Source organism: Opisthorchis viverrini (genome assembly GCF_000715545.1).
Source record: "Opisthorchis viverrini unplaced genomic scaffold opera_v5_216, whole genome shotgun sequence".
NCBI lineage: Eukaryota > Metazoa > Platyhelminthes > Trematoda > Opisthorchiida > Opisthorchiidae > Opisthorchis > Opisthorchis viverrini.
This window is the reverse complement of record NW_008751872.1, coordinates 842,023-864,847: the sequence shown is the minus strand read 5'-3', so window position 1 is coordinate 864,847 and position 22,825 is coordinate 842,023. Positions and strand designations below refer to the sequence as shown.

General features: G+C 46.5%; 2 protein-coding genes across 2 annotated transcripts in view; one reads left to right on the top strand and one right to left on the bottom strand.

The window, feature by feature from the left end:
- Positions 1-22,825, top strand: part of T265_08399 (hypothetical protein) — a gene marked incomplete at both ends in the record, with an annotated part of 54,154 nt that overhangs the window by 18,392 nt on the left and 12,937 nt on the right. Inside the window, 7 exons of the mRNA XM_009174193.1 lie at positions 791-1,213; positions 2,826-2,984; positions 7,296-7,451; positions 9,662-10,223; positions 15,183-15,261; positions 17,780-18,110; positions 19,242-19,369. Of these exons, the coding sequence (XP_009172457.1) occupies positions 791-1,213; positions 2,826-2,984; positions 7,296-7,451; positions 9,662-10,223; positions 15,183-15,261; positions 17,780-18,110; positions 19,242-19,369 (1,838 nt within the window). The remainder of the gene's footprint in view (positions 1-790; positions 1,214-2,825; positions 2,985-7,295; positions 7,452-9,661; positions 10,224-15,182; positions 15,262-17,779; positions 18,111-19,241; positions 19,370-22,825) is intronic.
- On the bottom strand, positions 13,976-14,302 carry T265_08400 (hypothetical protein; the record flags this gene model as incomplete). The annotated part of the gene is made up of 1 exon (XM_009174194.1): positions 13,976-14,302. The coding sequence occupies one exon, from the start codon at positions 14,300-14,302 to the stop codon at positions 13,976-13,978; it is 327 nt and encodes a 108-aa protein (XP_009172458.1).

Genomic DNA, 22,825 nt, shown 5'->3' with positions numbered 1-22,825 from the left:
CCAAAATTGATGAGAAAAGCCACAGTAGTAAGACACCAACCTTTTCCCTGCTGTGCCTAGGTTGATGTTCTGACTGCACTGTAAAAAGAAACGTAGTCTAGCGACCGAAAGCTAGTGATGTGAAAGCTGCACGTTGAACAGGTTTTTCGGGTTTAGGCTACTCGGTTCGATCAACGGATTAGTAAAGCAGTCTGACTCCCGGTTGTCTAGCCCTTCAGTCAAACACAGCAGTCTTCACCTGGCTTTTTTCAACATTTCACGCGTTAGGAGAATGAATTTCTTTCGTTGGGCGCATTAGTTGTGCTGGATTCGAGTGTCTTACGTCATGCGAATGATTGCCTCGCTATGCATCTGCCGCATGCTTGCGTCCGGATCGATGTGATCGGCTAGATAGTGGGAAGACTATGATTATCTGTTTTGGATACTGGAAACCCATCGGTGGTTAGCTTGACTGACGGACGTACTACGACCCCTATGGGGACTTACAGCTTCTTACGTATACTTGCGTTCTGCTGGCATGTTCCTCACAGTTTCCACAATGGATACTGTGTATGGACGCTATTGAACTCTAAAATTTCAATACTGATGAGTTGTCTTCACAGTGACCCATTTATTGCTCGATAGACAGTGGGGTGGGTGGTACTAATCGACTGAATTTTCTTCAACAAACTACTTTCGGTTATTTAGGCCCTAGTTTGTACATCGTTATATTTTTTTTACTACAGTCTGTCCCGAAATAATGTTTTTTATTAATCCGCCGAGTTGATTGCGCCACCGAAATTTCATGCAGGCCTTACTTCTGCACGTTTTTCTTGCAGAGAAACCTCCCGCTGGATCGTTGCGCCACCTGGTTGATGCTATTCGGGCCTCTATTGGTGGCTTATTAAGTCATTCACCGACCTCTTCCACAAGGGCGGCGGAGCGCGAATCTCCCGGTACCGATCGCGTAGACTACGTTTCCCGGCCAGCCTACCCCGGCACCCGTGAACTGCTCTATCCACAAGATAGTCGGCACCCTCCTTCTCCTCATGGTTCTGTTGACAGGCAGAAACGCGATCGCCAATTTTGGTCACCTAAGCGGATCGTGAACGATTCATCCTCATCTTTCGGTTCACAAACAGAAGAGAATCGAACCTGTCCTCGACCCGATGGTCCTTCTCATCTGTTATCCGATCCTTCACAAGAGCAGCACCGATTAGGTATCCAGAACAAGGTGAGACGCTTGCGACATTAGTTGTTTCTCACCACCCCGCCTCACCTTTACATAAGTTAGTCGTGCTTCATGTTAAGCATCGGTGTTGAACACTGGTGTCATGCTGTCGATGATGATGACCATGTTAAAACCAAGCAGAAATTTACGAATTGTGGTTGAAATGCAGACGGTAAGTCTCCTCCATCGATCCGCCCCACGTCGAACTAAGATTCGATCAGTTAGGCAAAACTCGTGCAAAGCATTCGGCAGGAAAATTGGCCGTCAACTTAATGGCATGTGGCTGACTTCACACCTGTTATATGTGAGCGAAAATCATCGGCGTATACCTAGTTGACATCGCCCCTTAGTTGTCCGCAAGTATCACTCTGCACAGCATCAGTAAACGTCGTGAAAACCATGCAGGATTTCGTGCAGGTCGTGAATAGATCTATCATAACTTCACTGCATAACTAAGTTTCGGACACCGTCATATGCATTGGAGGCTAACAATCGTGGCCTCCTTAAATCGAAAAGTACTGTCCGAATCAGTCGTTAGCGCTACTTTGGATCGATATATCGGACCGAACACTCATCACACTCATCCGCTCCTTATACTCCATCGCCCATGAGCACGTGAAAGTGTACAGGGAGTATTCTCCCGAGCTCACCACAAAAAGTGTCCATCCGGACAATCCCTCCGTTTTCAACTTCTTAGTCCACTCATCAATGATCATTTGCTGTCTGGTGTAGAGTTCTCACTCGGGGAAGACATCAAATATACAGATTCCATCCAATTTAAGTGATGTCATCATGCGATCGCGCTACCAACGCTGGTCATGGCATCAGAACCCTTAGAAATAGTGAGTAGTTGCACTACGTCGGACGGCAGCATTGCTGACGATATGGACACTAGAATCTGCATCTAGAGCCGACGTGAGATGGAAGGTTGTGGCCCATTGTGAAGTCCCACTCATGTGCCTTAAAATCACTGTGTCCGTGCTATGGTAACATGTAATTAGCAATGCTTGAAGGGTGGATAATTTTTAGAAGTCATCTGTATGTTCAGTCGGAGTTGGTTCAGCTGCACCACTTAAATGGGCAGCTAGTTCATCGATTGCCTCACCGTGACCTGTTTGTTGAGGCGGATTCAGACTGGAAGGTACCACAAGTTGAACAGCGTACGACCTCGGAAAATCTGATTTCACAAAGGCTATGCTGCTTAAGACGTACCCTGAAGTTACCGCGTTTCCCAGTCAGTGGTTACCGGAGAGTGTTGTAACTTGCTGGACGGTAGTGCAACGTGGTTACCGGGTTGTAACTTGCTGGACGGTAGTGCAACTCTGTGTCGGTCCCTTGGCTTCCTGCTCCACCCACTATGGTATAGCAAAAGGAAAGGCAGCTGTACACAGCCCTTTATGGAGACAAAGGAAAATCAGTACAACTGTTTATATATAGGGTAGTCACAGAGTGTTCCACAAGGTCGTGCCAGAATGTCCGTGAGGGGGCGAGAACCGTCGAGTCAAGGTGCTTGACTCGGATTGGCTGGCATTCTGACCAATCAGGGCATGCCTACGTCTGGCCCGTGTCCTGCACGTGACACATGCATCCAACTGATGTGATGTTCGGTTATTAGGGACGGCTGGCCCCCGAACACCTCCCCCTTGAGAGGGCTGTCCAACCGACTGCTGCTTTGGACTCCACTGTGATGACTCACGGAGGTTCTGTCGCACGTCGGTCCGTCCCTGGGGCTGCCAGCATGCTGATCTGGAATCCGGTACCCTCCACTTGGGAGGTATGTCACGGCTGTCCGGTTTCCAATGCGACGTGGTCCCCTCCCAGACCGCAGTCTGTTGCCTGAAGTTGGTTCACTTGACGCGGATGTGCTGATGTTCTTACGTGTGCCTCGTGTTTGACATCGTCGACCCTGCGTCCACCGTGGAGAGCATTCCTCATATATTTGAATCGGTGGCTGGTCTCTGTGTGACTGTTGTGGCGTCCCTTCTGCCGGCCCCACTTCCTTGACTTTCCGGATAGCAGTAGGACGATCCGCCTGAACCTGCGACTGTAAACTGAACGGTTCAGATCGCGGGTGAAACGTTGCGGGCTGCTGGGAGGGTTCACCAAATTGCACTGAGGTGAGAGGGCTACCGCTGCCGGACGCCAGAAGCTGAATAGTCGCTGTGTCGCGTATGCTCCATCTGGTCTCCGGTTTGGCTGCAACTGTAGCGACCACAAAATCGTCAGGACGTGATGTTCTCGTGAACGTATCGGGGCCGTTTGCAGTTGTTTCGTCACAAACGGCATTGAGGGGTTCATCCAACAGTTGAAGCTCATTAATCCAATCCAGGCCCAAGAGATCAAGGCCTGTGTAGTTCGTGAGGTAACAAGTGCCACTGAGATGAATTCCCTTGAACGTTACGGAACAGTTCAGCTTCCCGGTCAGTTTGAGGCTTCCACCAGATGCATTACGAACGATGCACTTTGTGGGTTCCACTGGTGGCCTTCCAATTTCGTTCCAGGTTCGTTTTGAAATCAGAGTGAGGTCAGAACCTGTATCCAGTTGGAGAGTAACTGGTGTGCCATTGATACATAATGTGACAAATTTACGTCGACCAGGTGATTTCATCCTGAATGTGGCGGTCACAGCCTCTGCCTGCGTCCTTTTGTCGGGTCGGTGTTTGCGCGAGCTCCTGAAGTTGTCTCTGCAGCATTCTTCTTTGTGACCCTTTCGACTGCACTTACTGCACCTGTGGTTCCGGTAGGGACAGTGGCGTGAATAGTGCCATTCTTCACAAAACCAACAGGGTGTGGGCGGTTTTCTTGGAGTTCGTTTTGAACTTGACTTCCTTTTGGAAGTTACTTTGCATACCATATCCGGCTGAGATAATTTGGAATGTCCAATCATGGCAGCATCAGCCTTGAGATTGATAAGATGCTGGCATTCGGTGGTAAGTTTCTGAAGCGTCAACTCTGGATCCTGTTCAATTCGATTCAGTAGCCGGGTCCGAATATCTGCATCGTGTGGTGATTGAAGACCAGCCACAAAGATGAGACACTTGAATTGATCCTCGGTCATGGAGCTGAGCTGAAAGCGCTCGCATTCTCTGTTGACCACACCGGCATATGTGATGAAATCCTCAGTATCCCTTTTGGTAATCTTGAGACACTGATAACGAATATTGAACAAGGAACTTTGCTCACCGAATATTTGGGCCAGAATTTTGACAGCATCTGCGAAACCAAGGTCACGAGGGAGTTTGGGGAGTATGAAATTTGTGAACCGATTGTGTTCAGCTGTCCCCAGTTTCCGCAGCAACAGTCGAACTTTCCATGCATCATCAAACTGAGCAAAGTCGGTTTGAAACATGTCTTCATATTTCTTGAACCAACTTTCGAAAGTTCGTCCAGATTCAGCATCAAAATTGAATTCGGTAATTGAGCTGGCAGCAGCATCTGCGGAAGAAGACGGAGGCTCACCCTTTTTTATCGCATTCACCGACATACTGCGCATCAGAGATTCAACAAGCCTCAGTTGTGCTTCTTCGAACTGCTTCTGTTGTTGCTGTAAAATTAATTGGAGTTGCTCTGCCGAAATTGACATCGTGGGTTCGGGTTGTCGCCAGTTGTTATATCTTGCTGGACGGTAGTGCAACTCTGTGTCGGTCCCTTGGCTTCCTGCTCCGCCCACTATGGTATAGCAAAAGGCACGGTAGCTGTACACAGCCCTTTATGGAGACAAAGGAAAATCAGTACAACTGTTTATATATAGGGTAGTCACAGAGTGTTCCACAAGGTCGTGCCAGAATGTCCGTGAGGGGGCGAGAACCGTCGAGTCAAGGTGCTTGACTCGGATTGGCTGGCATTCTGACCAATCAGGGCATGCCTACGTCTGGTCCGTGTCCTGCACGTGACACATGCATCCAACTGATGTGATGTTCGGTTATTAGGGACGGCTGGCCCCCGAACAGAGAGTTTGGACTTAATCATTTAATCGATACTGTGTTGCCCAGCGTATGGTTGATCTGCAGTTCTCAGTGGTTAAAGCGCGAATTTACTGATCGGAAGGTCCGTGGTTCGATTCCACTACCTCTCGACTTCCATTGTATAGGCTTGGGCAACCTCACAGTATTCCCAGTCGTCGTGCTTCCTTTGGGTGGCATAACAGCTAGGCACAGAAAGGGTGTTACAGCCAAACGATTTTTTAGTACGTAGTTCAATAATATAATGATACAACTGAGCCCAGTTTGGGCTTAACCGCCATTAAGCATTGAAGACATTTAAGTAATAAATAATAGTATGGGTGTTGCACTCATCCGGTGCACAGCTGCTGTGCAACTCCGAGGCACGCTAGCTGAGATACTGGCGGACTGTTCAAGCTTAGACACGTGTAATGGAAAAGTCACTGTTGGGTTTGAAGTACGGATCTTTTGGCGGCATTTAATGCGCCTCAGGCAGCGAAGATATTGAGCATGAAAAATGCCAAAACCAGTGACTTTGGAAAACTGTTCTGCCTGATGAGCAGCTCCTGAGAACACCAAGTGCCACATCCCTCAAGAAGCGAGCGTAACCCACCGAGAAAATGGTCAGATATTTGATCACCACAGAGTAATGTTTAACCACCCAGGTACTCAGTCCGTAGTCCTCAAGCTCTCAACGCCCTCACCCCTATACATCGACTGCACCAATTGTATCCTACCTAGGTTAATGACAACATAATATTCGATCAGCCGGCGAACTTTACTTATGTTACTCCCTTAACACCTGATAGAGCGTCAAGTTGTGGCTGGCGCAGCCTATACCCGCTGGAAATTCCTTTTACTTCTCACGGGTCACTGTTTCGCATGCTATCGTAAAACGACGAGGAATCAATGGCGTTAGAAGCCTTGTCACAAGTGGAGTCAAACTATCACTGCGAGTGCCTTTTCCCAAAAATGGGTATTTAACATCGACTTCTTCCAGTTATCTGGTTAAAACGCCATTGAGACCAGGAGCCCGATGACGCTCGAGTAGACTTGTGCACTTGTGAGGTTGGAGGGTGTCCCATATTCACAGTTCACCTTTCGGTTGAGGTCCGGCTTTGCGGATTAAAGGTGGAAGTTAGCTCGGCGTAATGTGCCCAGTGTTCCAAAATTTCCTTTCTGCTGGATATCAGAAGGCCACTTTGACTCCGATAGTTTTTTCGCTTACAAGGGGCTTACGAACAGCAGTCTTACGAATCAAGTGTACGACCTGCGGGCGTTTCCATAGGTATTTGCGTCATCCATTTATATTACCTTTCTGATATCCGACTTCAGACACTGGAGGCGTCAGTTCTGATAGTTTTCCTTTCGGTGTCCACTAACTTCTAAATGTGTGCGCTTTTTCCGTGAATCTGAAGACCAGCAGCGAAGTGCATGAAGTCCACGCTGGTATTCCAGGAGAAGCAGTAGGCAGTGATCTATTTGGGTTCTGGACTGGTCTGTTGGTGTATACCACGTGGTCGAGTGATTTCCGCTGTTGCGGTAATGGGTATCGTAAAAGATCAATCTGTGGTCAGCACATATGCGTCTCGTATCCAACCCAAGACGACCACCTAATTGCCTTTAATGTGTAGTATCGGTATTTTTCTCAGCTTAGTTCTCGGTCTCAGCCTCCCAAGCTAGCGTTCACGCCAAAACAACCACCAAAGGTGTACAACGTATATTAACACCCAAAATGAAGTCAGGAACACTTGTACAGTGCTTCACGTATATGGCGCAGGCGGCAATAACTTTCTGGAAATTCTGACGCGTTCTAAGTGCGCCATTGCAAACCGGCGTTCGGCCAATACTGAGTCATGATTGGCTGTTAGTTCCAAAATTTCGATCAATCAGATCTCGGCTTGATGCCGGACCGACAAGCGTCCCGAATTCTTGGCCAATCTTGCGTGGGATAGACTTCTAGGCCGTAGCAGCACCTGATTGCGAACGGTAAAGCGGGATCCTTGTGGAATTCCGCCTAAGTGTCACTCAATCTACCTACCTTCATACTTCCAACAACCACAACGATATTTGAGCTTTTAACCCTTTGTAAAAGACCGCCTAGAGCATCATGTTAACTGCATTTGGCGGATTCAGAGCTACAGCCCGACAACTTGGGAAACGAACTCCAGAGGCGACTGTCAACAGGTTTCCATTCAAGCAGAAATGCTTCTGCTCAGTTGCTCGGCACGATGCCCACCGCAATTGCAGCAGCCTCCGGTTCATCAGAGATGCGTGAGCGGAACACGAAAGAGGGGACAGTGAGTTCAATTACAGTACTTTATCCTTGTTTCGGACAGACAACACATCAATGCAGAGGGAATCCAGTGTACCAGCAAGAGCCGCTTGTGCCCTGCTTGTCTCGTGTGAACAATAAAGGCAGCTGTGTAGACGGGCTTTCAGGGTTTGAAAACTGTTCGATGTGTTTAGGTTTGGTACTCAAGTCGGATGCACTGAATCTGCAGCTGATCGTAATACAATGAGAACAAATTCGTCAATCCTAGTACTGACGACCACCCCTACCCTTGGGCGGGGGGTTGGGCAAAATAAGGGAAACGTGAAAGTTTAAGAAGGGGGGCGTCAGCAGTAGCACGTACGCGCTTACTCGCCATCAAGCAAGGTAACAGTTTATGATACCGCGCGACGTTAATGGTTTATGTGGGTTAGGATACTTTCAGCTCACTTGGACGGGAGAGTAACGTATTGAACGCAGAATTTTGGCCCAAAAGCCTGACTGCAAAGTAGCGGGTGAGTGCCGGCATACTACTTCAATAGTACAGTTTTTCACTAAAGGAGCTGCTGTGTTCTCTGGGGAACCAGAGAACTTTTCATCAGACCTCTATCCACCTCTGTCTATATTGATAGAAAAAACTCTGCGGGTGTTGAACTGAACCCGTCATACCAACATAGCTCAATTGGTCACAGCTATACACCGCGGTAGGTTCCAGTATCTGCAGCTTAATTATGGCAATGCCAAAGACAGTGATTTTGAAAGAGCAACACAATCGAAGGCTTCACTGGTTTCTAAGCTCCTCCACAAGTTCAATTTGACTATTTAAATTCTTATCCAGAATCTTGTCTCGAGGTTCGACTGACGGATAATCTAAAGTATATCACCTGGCGTTTCTCCATAGTTTTATGCCTCTCGCCCCTCGAAGATAGTAATCACGCTATTGTTGTCAGTCGCAGATTATTCACCACTTCAGTGAACGATGTCTTGTCTGCGAGTAGAAGTGAGTCATTAATTATCAACAATCACTGGTAGTAAACCATAAGGATTTGACTTCTCACTAAGCAGCAGGGTGAGAAATAGGTTGGGGAATTTGTGTACACGAGTGGAGTGTACTGAGGGAAGAGTCAGGATGAAGGTGCTCGCATTATCAAGGGACGTTCAGCTATTACTCCAGACTGCATTTCGGGGTAATGTGCCATGAACAGGATCGATCCAGCATCTTTTGCGAAATTGCTTAGCTAGAGCCCCGTGCGTTCGCCTGCCAATCCGGCTAAGAAGTAGCGTGCTTGCTGTTGGTGTCGGTCACTAGCCACATGCAAGGAGAGTCAGGCATGCGCAGGAATTGACTACGTTTCACAGAATTGCAACCACTCAGTAGAAGAGCCATTTCGTACGGGAACAGCTACGTATTGTTGCGCATCCAAGCTATTGCCTTCAATGCATAGCTCCTTTTCCAACACCCCCCACACTTGACAGCCTACTGGCAGTGCTGGATTTATGCACCAATTTATCAGCTCCCGCCTGCAATGCGCAGCTACCTACCCCTCCCCCCAAACCGTCGTTGAACGAAACTGCGGTAGCTACAACCACTGTACGACGAGTACGCGGTTATTACAGCTGACAATGATGATGATGATGATCGTCCACCTACGGTCATGCGCCCAACACAGACGTACTTAGAACCCATTGCTTAGTCATTCTACTCATTTTTTGGTAGTGATTGAGTAATTTTGTGCCCCAGGTCCATCACGGATCAATGGCACGTACATTACAACGCTTCGGCTCGAAAAGTCGTTACCACCAAACGACAATTTAATTTTTTTACTCAGACGTACTGCTGGAGTTAAGCGTAGGATGATAACCGGTGGATGAATTTTATTAGGAATCTTGACTGCGACTTGGATTGTTATTCACTCTAAGGAGGTAAGGCTGCACTTATGGGTTCGTTGAAATGTGATGTTTCGTTTCCTCGTACAAGTCAGCCTTGGTGCATCCATTTTCATGCAACAGCTGCGTTACTGGATTATCTTTGTAACCGCAAGGAGTTTCGATTGTCACTGGCTTACCCTATCTATTTATGTGGGGTGAGTTCTCACTGCACAGATGGGCGGGGTATACGATTGGCATTCACGTGTGAATCTCTACTGATGGTTGTCTGGAGGGTTTTGCTCTCCGCATTGTTGTGCTCGCCGGTCTAGGCTACCACTCATCCTAAGCCTATCCACTTTTTCTCCACAGGACGTTCCTGGGTTGGTTTCAACGCTTACAACCCTCGTCAGTTTAATCGGCAGCGCAAAGTACCACGGTATTCCCTCCTCTCAAGTCCAGAATACGCCCACATCAACCTCCGTCCTTTCAACCTCACTTCCTCTGCAGCGGACACCTACTTCATATCACGTCCCTACACCGCAACGTCGCTATCCCACAGTATCCCCTGTGATGCCAAGTCCTTTGACCCCTTCCATGCAAACAAGCACAAGCAGTAGTGGAGGTAGTTGTGCTAGCACTCTTGCACAATCGTTGCTGAAGAGTAATCTGCCACCTCAACAAATGGACGACTTGCTATCCAGCTTGGAAAGCTTTGCACACCAGGCCAGATACAGGTCATCGAAGCCCCCTACCATCGAGTATTACCAACCTTCACGGTCACAACCGCGTACTGACGAGCGGTACGATCCTGTGGTAGTCCATACTGATTACTCCGATCGCAGTAGCGATTCACCCAATGTTTCTACTCAGAGCTACCGCGGAATTGTCCCACGTCCGAATCAGCTAGACGACGTGTCTAATTGTTCCACTTGTAAGTTGCAATGTGTGCTTTCCATGCCACTTCCCGAAATGTTTCCAGCTGATTTTAGGCATTGTGTTAGCATTTCTGCTAATAGTAGAATATTCTTTTAATATGAATGAGCGAAGCTAATGACGAATGCTGGTGTAGATTAAATACAGGGAAGTAGGCCTGAAAATTAAGGAAAATCGCTTATGTGCAATGTTCACTGTGTTCACTCAGCGGTTGACCAAATATTGTTGGATAGTAAACGTTCATCCTCAGCACTATTTCGGTGCACCGAAGTGTTAGTGTAGCCAGACGTTTTTTCCTTTTTCTGGGCAATTGCAATAATTCAGTAGAGTTAAGTGGTTACATCAACCTTTATTTCATGGGAACAGCCATCGTTAATTGTGAATGGAATTTTTCAGAAAAGGTACAGTTTGACGTTTCCATCTGAGTAGCTGCATTTGGTCAATGTATTTGGGCTCAGTGCTTTCTGATAGTACTGTAATAATCCTCTGTCTCAGCTTACTGTGAGGCAGGAAACCAATAATTGCGTTTCATTGCTAGTAAAAGCATATTAACCGATCCTACCTGTAATCTGGTGGTAATTTATGGTCCTCTCCTATCCTGTCTTCCTGCAACAAAACAAGCCTTTCTCGTCTTCCGCGTCCAAGTTTTAAATCAGGTTCGGGGTGTAGCCTTTCTCAGTTAATCAGCTATAAACTATGTACCAAAGGTACATCTGTTCCAGCTGCTGCAGTTTACGTGGGAATATAGTCAAGTGTTGGTGAAGATAGCATGATCAGTTGGGTAGTATCGTTTACCTTTCTGAGGGAACGGGAGACTTAACAGCTGAGCACTGAACGCAATAGCTTTGATACAATAGCACCACTGCTTGCGTGATTAACCCATGTTTGCCAGTGTCATTAACCACTGATGAGTTGAGTCCCAGGGTCCCCATCCCAGGAAATGGCAGTTAGTCCGAAAGAGCTAACTGGAAGCCTTCTTACGACCATACCAAACCATCCTGTAGAGTTATTTATGTTAGTGGGAATGGCCAACATCTTTGAGGGGTCTGAACCATGAGAAGCAGTATCGTTCGCATACTCGATGTCTGTGACCGACTGCCCTCGGAGCATTTTTATTCCTCACGTTCTGGAGATAGGTAAGGGAGTTTCAAGGGGCACGTCAATAACAAATTTGAAGAAAACTGATAAGAGGGGTACAGCCTGACCTTACACAGCGTGGTGAACTCACGCGGAAGCTTGCAATATACTCGTATGCGCCCACGGAGGCTCTCTTACACCTCTGATCGCCGGATACTGTTAAACTTCCTGACGATCAGGGGTCAAATGCACTTTTCAGGCGTTGGATGAGTGACGCTGTCTTAAGGCGAAGATATAGTCTACGTATCCTAAACAAGAGCGAAGCCTAGCTTGATTCTCTCCCCGTAGTCATCTGATCTGTGCAAAAAATGCCACAGAGCACCTTTAGAGAGCCGCGACAATGAAGTTCAGCGTACCATTTTGCCAACTCTGGTCCCTATCCTTCCGCGCTTTGGCAAGCACGCTGTGTGCTTCATGAGCGTACTATAAGTAAGCACCAGTAGCTACTGTTATTGCTTTGTCGTCTACGAGCATGCTGGTGGTGGTGGTTTAACGCATCACTAAGGCATGGAAGTACCGACTGCTCGACACATTCTCCTACTGTGTGCTTCAGGATCAAGATAAGTCCTATATTTCAATCTGCTTCATTAATCACTCTTGAGAACCCACTTGCAACGTTCGCTAAGGTTTGATATTTCAAGAAGAGACCGATTGGTCGGGCATTCTGACCCACCGTCAGGGATCTCTATATCGTCTTGTTTGTTGGTTTGCACTGGTTCCTAGGTATTTCTAGGGTCCGTATTTGACGTGGGAGTTGGTAGAGCAGGATGGAACGCGCACAGAGATAATGATGGCACGTGTTGACGATATTCCGCGGTGTTTTGGCTCCATCAATAATAGATTTGTTGGTGGTAAGATTTAACACATAACATAACTAATCGTTCAGCTGTAACACCTTCTCGAGGCCTGGTTGCCATGACGCCCGAAAAAAAAGAACTGTCAGGTTGCCCAAGCCTGGACCGAAACAACCGGGATGCAGGGATTGGGTTTGAGCTGCAAACCCTTGTTCAGCAAGTCTGCGTATTGACCACTGAGCTCTGTTTGTTAGAGGTATTTTTGCTTTGCTGTAGCAAGGTGATAGTGCCAAAAGCTTGGTGAACTTCGGTGTAGTAGTCATGCTACTTCGTGTGAGTTCCAGGAATTGAATTGGATCCTTCATTACGGATGGGGAGCGTAATAGCACACTAAGAAACATTTCTATAAACTACCGTAGCACCGCTTCAGCTCTGTACAATCGTCGTAGTTTTTACTTCACGATTATTTTGAAAAAAAACAGCCTAGAGGGCAATGGTCGAAGTGGTTGTGCATTCCTAGAATGAGCCACAACACATCCTTGGCTACTTTTCTGTATACCCCCTTAGCTTTTCTAAAAGATTTTGCTGGACAAGCCAGGTAATTGTCACTTTTACGCGGCCTCGATATCGAAACTTGTCTTATAGATCACTGGTTACGGTTGGTCTCAACAATAAAAAAACAGCTAGAGGGCAATGGTCGAAGTGGTTGTGCATTCCTAGAATGAGCCACAACACATCCTTGGCTACTTTTCTGTATACCCCCTTAGCTTTTCTAAAAGATTTTGCTGGACAAGCCAGGTAATTGTCACTTTTACGCGGCCTCGATATCGAAACTTGTCTTATAGATCACTGGTTACGGTTGGTCTCAACAATAACTAGCTTGGGCCTCGACAACTGAGCTACATCGTCCACCGTTTCGCTGGATAGATCCTTGTAAAGTATCACCGTTGATCGGACTTATCTCGCTAGTCAACTTTGGGGTGCCTTCTATGCACTGCGACGTTCTGGGCCCCGTATCGTTCGCCAGGCAGATATTTGCCTGAAGGAGGATGTTCGAATACCATAACTTATGTTTATGGTACACAGAATCCAACTAGACAGTGGAACGTATACACCACAAGCGCACAAGTTTCTGGCAAGCCTCCATTCGTCACACAAGCACTACCTGAATGCGAGCATCATTGTTCATGTGATTGGTCAACGAGCCACATACTGAGTGGACAAGCAAGATCGATGCAAGACGAAGACAACACGCTTGGTGTTCGAAAAGTGCACTGGCTAGCGCCTAGTAGCTAATAATCCATGCTTGAAGATAATCCAGTGTATACCAGTAAGCGAGAACGCAGAGTAACGAGTGCTCTGTTGAACGCTGTCATACTGTTTCTTTCTGCTTTTGTAACGACTAGTTACTGCGGTTGATCGTGCCGGAACTCTTCGCAGTAGGGAAAGTTTGTAAAATGCATCCTCTCGAAGGAACACTACTCATAAGGTTGCAGAAAGTGACCGGTTTCAGCTCTTGTTGGAGCCTACTGGGTAGGTGTAGTCCACGAGCTTCCGTCAACGTGATGTTCTCTATGGAATTCGCGAAATACACGCATTTGTACACTAATCTGCTCTTAACGGGCTTCTCGATCCAATCTCGTGTATTTTGTCCTTCAGCTGAATATGTATGTAGTTTTCCACTCAGGTGAAAGTTCAGCCTTCAAACCAACTCCACACGCAATGGCATTTGCTTAGTCGACCGGAGCCGTGTATACACTGTTTGTAGGCTCGGGTAATCTGCTTGCATATTGTTTCTGTGTTTCAGGGGCAGCAAACGTCAACCAGCAATTTGTTTGAAATTGACGGACAAACGATGAACTGAAATAATATGATTTCCACGTTGGAGGCTGTCGGGTATGCACGGTAGCCCGGGTGAAAAAACAACCTGAATCGGTGAATGGGGTCGATAAAATGCTTGCAATCGCCTCTGTGGTTTCCAATAGTGTTGTGCCTTAAGTTGAGGTTTGTTAGTGGCGCTGGAGGAGTTTATGGCACAGTATTGAGGCGTCAGCAGGATTTCGCCTATCACTCCATCCGTGCCCGTCTCTAAACACCGCGATCCACCTGACTCATAGTATAGGATTATTTCGTCCACGTAGGTCATGCTTGAATGAAGAGTGAGATGCCATTAGGGAGCTGGTAGTTTTTACGTGTTAGGTAAATCGGAATGTATGAGTTTTAAATTCATTCATTCTTTTAATATCAAATTTGGCGTGCGAAGTAGTTGGTCTAGTTTGTTGGTTTGGGACTTCAGTTTCGTAATTGCAATATTAACAGAAAAGGTTTTTTGGGCAATTTCGTGGGTTTTGTGTTCCAGTGAGACTCCATTCTCTCTCTCACTGTTACAACTTGGTAAGTGCACTGACTCGATCTCACGGTATGCGTATGAAGAATGATGGCAATACGTGTAAGTCAAAATGAAAGTTATCTTAATGGAAAACCCGATATTGAGAAACTAAAGGGATTTTTTAGCTTAATACTCAAAACTTGAATTCACAAGTACATTATCAAAAAGACTTGTTCCACTGTATACCTTTGATACGGTTTGATTCCCTCATATAATAAAGCTGGTAGCCTCGTATTATTTTTTCATTGAGTTTCTGTTGCCAAATACATCCGTATTTTTGTGACAAATCTCAACTTAATTGTTTTCAAATCTTTATTAGTCTTGGTAAGTTCCGATGAGTTAGACTGACTCGCTTCGCACTGTGCACAGGTTAGGGTGAACGGTTTATAGCATCGAACTTTCAATATTCGCGTGCGCCTCTGACTCTACTTACCACCTGTTGGAGTCAGATGCCTTAGTGGACTCAATCGTAGGATATAACTTGCTTCGGAAGAATTCGTTTCTCACTCCTTGATTGCTTTACTAGCGGCTACGCATTTTCCACCTGTCAGTGCCGTCTTGCAGGCTTTGGATTTATCCATGGTTCTGGTGACGAAATTTATTCTTGTCACATTCCATCTTGTTGCCATTTCTCTAGGTCCCACAGAAAACCGTCCGTCCTTACACTCACCGTCAGAATCCGGCTGCCATCGGAGGTTTTCCGATTCCGTTCACGAGTACGTTATTGATCAATATAGCCGTTGTGATCCGGCTGCGTTAGACCTGAACTATACCGTACACTTATCATCCCTGAATTTCCACCATCTTAACTTTCGTGCTTTTTTAATTAATTGGTATTAATCCGAGGGAGAAAATGGTGATGGTCGAAGACCTATGTCACAGCGACACTGACCCGTTTTAAACCAGATGCGGAACTGATTTGGTTCTTCACTTGATAGCGTCATCAATGAACTACTCGCGACGGATGTAGCTTCAAACTCAGCTTCCTGTGATCGAAACTCGAATTTCATACCGAACCTCTGCACTCTTCAAATACCTTACTTATTGATTGCATAACCGTAGTCTTTGAAACGTCTCCCACATCCAAGGCTAAATTTGCAAGGCCCACCTCAAACCACGGCTCCTTGCAGGTGAGCCGCCGGCTGCTTTGACACATCGGATATAATGCTTCGCTTGTTGGTTGGCTCTTGATTTAGAGCTCATTCGTTCTGTGATCTTTGTGCAGAACTGTCTCACTGATGTCAGTTGTCGCTCAACCAGGTGCTACACCGTAGCTTACTTGACAGTGGTGGTTACCAAAAACTTTTGTCAAACGGATTGTCATGATTGAATTCTGTGATCCAACTGTATGGATTCCGTCGTGCAATGCCCCTATAGTTTTTTTGGCAACACATCTCCAGACGCGGAACTAACGAAAGTCCTTCCGTCCTTTGATACGCATTTTGCACCCACAGTGTAAGGTCATGCTCGTGGGCATCCACGCCACTTACAACTCAGGGGGAAGCACTCGAAGTTGTGGAGCTTTTTACGTACCTTGGGACTTGTATTAGTTCTGATTGTAGTGTGACAGTGTGAGGCTCGGGTCACGTTTGCTAATTTGAGACACCCATGGCGTCAAAGCAGTATATCCCTGATTCTCAAGAGACGTGTGTATCAGGCTACAGCGCTCGCTGTGTTTTATGGCCGCGAGACTTGTTCTAGTTGAGCAGCGGGACCGAGACATCTTCAACCCTTCAACAATTGTAGTTTGAGGACGATAGCTCGCGTGGGTTGCTGTCGGAGAATCCGTAACGAGGCCAATAGAGCGAACTTTCGGGTGTGCAACGGGGACTTATTGGAGAATGTGTCCAGCACAAGAAGCCACGTTGGTTAGGTTGTATATTGCGATAACTTAACCGTCGTTTTCCGAAGAGAATGCTGTTTTCCGTGCCCAATTCAGGGTGGCAAAAGCAGAGAGGTGGCCAACCCTTGAGCTGCCAGACGGGTATGAAAGAGATTGCGAAACGTTTGGGTGTCGTCGGTTCTACTCGCCTTCCAGGATGGAAACCGCGTGATCCCTACCGCGCCTGGTTGGAGACGCTGCAAGATATGGCTGCTAATCGATGTGAATGGTGTTCGTTTGTGTCCACGTTGCCTGAACGAGAGTCTGGAGGCGTAGACACCCCGGGATGTTTGGAGTAAGGTGGCACTAAGTCCCTCCCTTGTCCACCTTTATTTTTCATCATAAGGCTTTCAAATAAATCATGGTTGTATCGCAACGGTGCAACAGTTTTAGAAGCTGATGTCATGTTGTCCGTAATGGTGATGATGCCAGACGCGCTATCGAACTCAATGAAACTCGAACATTCCCGGCATAGTTTTTTCAGACGAATAACTGTGGGTGACAAATCCGTTTGTTCGAATGATGTGTCGATCCGGTCGCGCCTACCACTGTGATCCGACTGTGTGCTCCGCCATTTGATCTATTGCATCGCCATGCTCTGTTTGCTGAGATGAGCCCCGACTGGATGATAGCACGAGATGGACAGCGCATGATCTGGAGACGGAGCACGAATAGCGCGACAAGGCATCTTGTTTGCTGAGGTGCACACCGTCCCCGAAGTCGGGGTTTCAAAGCTCGTAACATCAGTGACGGGAGATACTAACGACGGCCATGTCGCGCTTCAAAAAGGCATATCAATGGTAGACCAGTGTTTAACAGGCTACAGTTAAGGACTGTTCTTCATAGTTGCGAGACAGGTGACAGCACATAACTTAGAGACGGATCCCGGACAATGTGCCAAAAGACTTTGGCTGCAATGGTGGATATCGCCCGCGAGGTTCGGGTATCAAGGACTCTTTAAATCAACAATAGAGATACTCATCGGCATATGTTTTCGTTATTTCTCTGTCCCCCCATGAAGTGTGGAAGTAGGCATCTCTATTTTCTGAGCCACATAGAAGTATTTGCTGGTGCTCTAGTTTACTGATTTTTCTGTGGTTTCGAGGCTGATACAACGAAAATTAAACTTATCTGGATATTTTGCACGAATGGAGTCACCAGTAGCAGTTTCGACCGTTGTAGAGGACACGTAGTCGCTTCTATAGGAACTACAATGTAACCAACAAAACATTGATCTCGAACCAGGTGGTCCTATTGCTCTGATAGCAAATTCGCTTTACGTCGATCACAGGAGAATGTACACGTACAATGTATATGCAAGTGATCATGTTCCGTCCACATCCTGCTTGCAGTGATGGATCTTGCCAAGCCGCTGCCAAACCGGACTGTATGCAGGATCTACCACCGAACCGTGATACCCTTCACTCCCCCACTGCGACCACCCCAAATTTGCTCCCTGGTTCTTCCCTTTGTGCGTCTACCTCAGGAGCAACTGGACTCGGGGGCGCGGCACTTAACCGATCTAATGATCTACAGTCTTCCTCTCCTGATGAGCAACCCCCAGACGACGAGTGCCTGTCAAAGATCACCAGAATCCTTGGCAGCCCCACTACTCAGTCGTTTGTCGATCCCGCCTCTGTAACCAAGTTCACCGACAAGGCTGTCGAGCGACTGGAACAAGAGGTAGGTCCTCATCGGTCGATAATCCTACGTTTCTCGTGTGCTGCTGCTTTTTTCCCGCGAATTTCCTGACACCCGGATTCTTTGGTTTTCAAAAGTGGCATAAATGTATACTGCGAACCTGTTCACTCTTATTAACAGGCAATAAATTTTTATTGAATCTTGTTTGATATCTACTAGCGTAACTACGTGTTTAGAAAAGGCTTTTCTGCTATTCCTTACCTATTTGGATATACATATGAACTGATCCTACTGTCCCGTCAAAAGGCAAGCGCACGATGAATAAGGGAGATCGTTGCGTTTTTACCAAACTACAGAGGTATCCAGGTTGAATGTCATTTACGTGAACTTCATCTAAAACCCTAGTGGTATCAGTACAAGGCGATAAAAAGTTATAATTCAGACCGTTGGAATATAAACGCGCCACCACAGAGCGCAAGTATGAAGAATTACGTTTACCTCGAGCTGAAGAAAATTCACCCCAACTAGGCCAACGGCCGGACACAATATTAAGAGATGTACGAATGCCTGTACAAACTGCACATACTTGATAATAGCTCTGACCCTTTCAGATACGATCAGTTACCATTGTGCAGCACCGTTGTGCATTTGTACGCAAGAGCGTCAGCTTATGAACTAACACTCCTGATTTATTTCTCGTCATAATTAGTTTTCGTCCCGATAAGTACCTCCTCTTCCCTCGGGCTACCGATTTCCTTGTCAGTTTCAATGTGCGTGCTGTTTGTATACAGGTACGTCCTTGTATCCACCAGTAAAAGTTATCCGAAAATTTAGCCTCGACGACTAATAATAAGCAGTCTGTTGAAAAAATGTAGTAGCATGTCGTCAACAGAGCTAGAGAGGAAGGATACGGATAACTTTGTCTGGCATCAGCGGATGCGATGCACTCTGGCAAAAACCTGTGGTCGGCAAATGCCAATTGATACTCTGATGCAGGGCCTACGCGATTTAAGCAATGGTGCTCCAACAGAGAATCCTTTTTCTGTTCTATTTAAATACCCAAATAACGATCCACCTCTAGGTGACTTGCTGATACCATTTTAATTTGTTCCCATAGGTTCACTGGATCATCTTTGTTTTCATTCCTTCAATTAACCACTTTCTAATTTGAAGGCTCTCGTGGAGTCCCGGAAGTTCGAAAAACTTCAAAGCGTTCTATATGGCGAGCTTTCAGCTGAGTCCAAGAAGTTGCGAGCTCTTGTCCGTATAAGCGAAGCGAAGTTGGCCATTCATCGAGAAAAGTGGGTAGCTCTTTTTGTTTCAATAATTTTTGTTTGTCGTAACCCGTTCATCACCTCTAATCCCCTGACCCGTACTAGTTCTTCCCTGGTGTTCATTCATAGCTAGACGTCTGTTGATACGTGTCATCAGATCACATGCCTGAACAACATGTTGCTGTTGCTACGTAGTTTTGATTCACATTTATGAAGACTGGTAAGTTACATGCACCGGTTGTAATCTGATTCCGAGTTGGCGACGCATCGTGTGGGCTTTATGAGTATCATTGTGGGCAGTCCACAGGTCATAAGTTACTGCTGCGTGTTATGGAAATGATGCGTTGACGTTTGATGATTGGCACTAAATGTTCTTCGCCGATTTGAATTCTGGCGAATTCCTCATGTTTTATACTCCCAATGCCTTATCGTATTACCTATGGGGGGTTTCATCTTGACGATTTTTTCCGGTCGACCGCCAGCAATGGACGGGAGGATCTTTCGGTGTTGATGTGAGTTGATCAGGCAGTCTTGGTGTGTTCAGCGGATGACAGATTTTTGGTGACCAACTTGAAGATGGAAGAACTGATGCTATACACTTGTTTAGCCTTGCGTTGGATTTCCTGCCCATTACTCGTTCGAATTAGACAAAATGGGTTCTGTTATTTTCCTGCCGGAATATATGGAAGTTAAGCACCATGTAAAAGGCAAAGTCTTCCTTAGTTTTGTTTACAAGTTCAACAAATAAATGTTTTCGGTGTCGATAGTCTTCAACAAAAAGCATTTTTGTGCCCTTAATGAGATACTTTCTTGGCAGGTGACTACGTAGTTCACAGTGCAAAAGTAATAAGATGCCGATTTCGCAGTTTTTTGGTTTTCCAAACTGAGGTGATGGTGACGGCTTCGCTTTCCTCATAGTGCTATTTTCGCCTTTTTTCATAACCGGCGCATTCAAACGTTTTTTTCCCGCTTTTCACAGACAAACCTCCCTCCAAGAGCTTATGGACGCAATCGAAACAAGGAAGCAATTACCAAATCTGTCTTTCTCCGACGATGTAATATAGTCCATTCTTGCTGCATACCATTGTAATCTACCGTCTACACACCTCATGATGTCGGCGTGATCTCTCTGGTGGTCTTCAGGTTCTGTTGCGATGGTAGCTCCTGCGCTGCATGCTCTCTGAGTGTGTTTCTCAGCTATTCGTCTGCCGCAACACCGATTCCCCGGTTAAATGCTGACCTCCTTGGTTTCCAAACTTTTGGTGGCAATTGACTTTTTCTGCTCCACCTCCCTTTGTCTTATTTTCCTACACAACTAATCAGTTCTGTACAATTCTGCAATGCTGATAATTGGGAAAGTGTAGCTTTTGGGGAGTGATTGTACAGTTGTACACTTTCTAGACATACAGATTGATTGACATTGTTTGCGCGTTTTAATCGTTTCCTCCGCATTATGCGACGTAAGATGTCGTAAATCGCACTGACGATTTTGGATGTGATAGTCACATTCAGCAGTCAGTTGGGTCACCTTTAGGGCGGTTTGATAAATTATCAAATCCAACCTGTAGTGAGGGGTCATCCGTTGCCATTACTGAGGTTTTTGTTTACCAGTCTGGTGTTTGCTACCGACTAACACCTACTTACATCGTGCGAATGATTTATGCACCAGTTTGCTCAGCTGTGTAGGTCGCTCAGCACCCAGATGCTGAACAGTTCTGGAGTGGACAGGAAGGTTAAGCAAGCCAAAGTTTTCTCGAAGCACATGCTTTCTGTGGAGAGGTTAACATTCTGAGCCGTTCCTGCTCTTAGGTTTAAAATAATACCGATTGAAAACCTGAATGAAACGTTGTACGCCGAAGCTCTCCAACTTTATATTAGTTCAAGCCCTCAGCAGAAGTTGTCCCTAGTGAGCTGCGCACAATGTCACAAGCGCAGCAGGACTCATCCGGGCAACGCGTTTACAGTCTAACTGGATTACATTTTGTTGCTCGTGCACTTTCCACTCCTAGTTGGGTTCTGTAGCCTGATGTCTGTCCTCCCGTGAACCTTTACCTATTGGGCCGCAATGAAATCACGGGAGATAGGTTATCCAACCCTCATTATCTTTATACAGCTGGCGTCGAAATTGTGGTCACTGTGTTTTCCAAGCTCATTCTACCAAATTTCTAGACGTACACCGTGGAAAAATGCGAAAGTGGCACAACACAGTTACCTGACTTTTATTGCTGAATGAACGTAGAACAACTTGTGTGCTGGATGGTCGCTTCAGCAAATAATATGCCCCTTCTACGTCGACGAAAAGCAACCACGTTGACGTGGCGATCGGACCTGGGTGTTGCAATGGTTTTGTGAGCTACATCACCGGAAATTCAATTTGCAAAGTACAGCCACGCCAAGGTCATCAGTTGAAGGACAGAACCCTCCGTACCACGGTTGACAATGGTCTTATTTTTTCTCTGCAATAGGCCTGAAGGCTGTAAGGTATTTCCTCCAGGTGACCAGCATGTTCATGGAAGCAGCGATGTTGCCTTCCCCGGAGGAGGTCCGGGTTAGAAAGAGTAATTGTGTACTGTTGTCTCGCTCTGATAGGGCCAATGCCGGGTGATGCATTAATCTGATTTGTGTTAGCCGCTTCGATATACGGTAGTTCTGAGGCTGAGGAAGTTGTGTTCTATCGATACCTGTCAGGGGCGCTTTGGTCACCAAGAATGACACGTGTTGGCAATTGACAGTCGAACCACAGCCCCGAGCAGACATTTGGGGCAGACATGCCGAGTGCCGTCTGTTTATGGTTAACTGGTGAAATATTTCCCAGCGGGACAATTTAAAGATTGCGGTGGTGACGTGGGTTTGTAATGCGCTTCAATATGGACTGCAGAGCTGTCTTCTTGCGTGATGCTGGCGGTCGCATGTAGTTTCTGACGTACATGTTGCATATTGTTAGTGGTGCTTCACCACTATACAGCCATATTGGTTGTTTATCGGTTTTGGTGTTTCACGCGCAACACCTGACCAAACCAACCAATCGTGTGCGTGCAAGATAATCAGTCACCTGATTAAGCAGGACCGCTTCTGTATGAACTGATCGATAGCCGCTTGCTTATTGTTTTTGATTCCTTATATGGATAGCGTGATGTGATAAGGAAATGCCTTCGGGCGTCACTGCGCCATGTGTTTAAAGTGTCGGTGAAACAGAAGCGCACAATCGTTCGTGTGATGCTTAGCGATTCCGACACTGTCACTCAGCCTTTCGCCCAAATAACACTCGATTTTGTGTATTGCTGAATTCAGTGTCATCGGTGGCCGTGGAAGTCCCCGTTTCCGTCTCCCTTTCTGCTTGTTTATAGGCCGATTACTCGTTCCCGTGAGCAAGCCCACTGCCTACGTACTTGCAGATTTGTTGCACCTCAGGGTGACCAGAGCGGTTCACGAATGATATAAGTGTATCGATTTTATGTAGGTACCTGTAGCACAATTATTGTA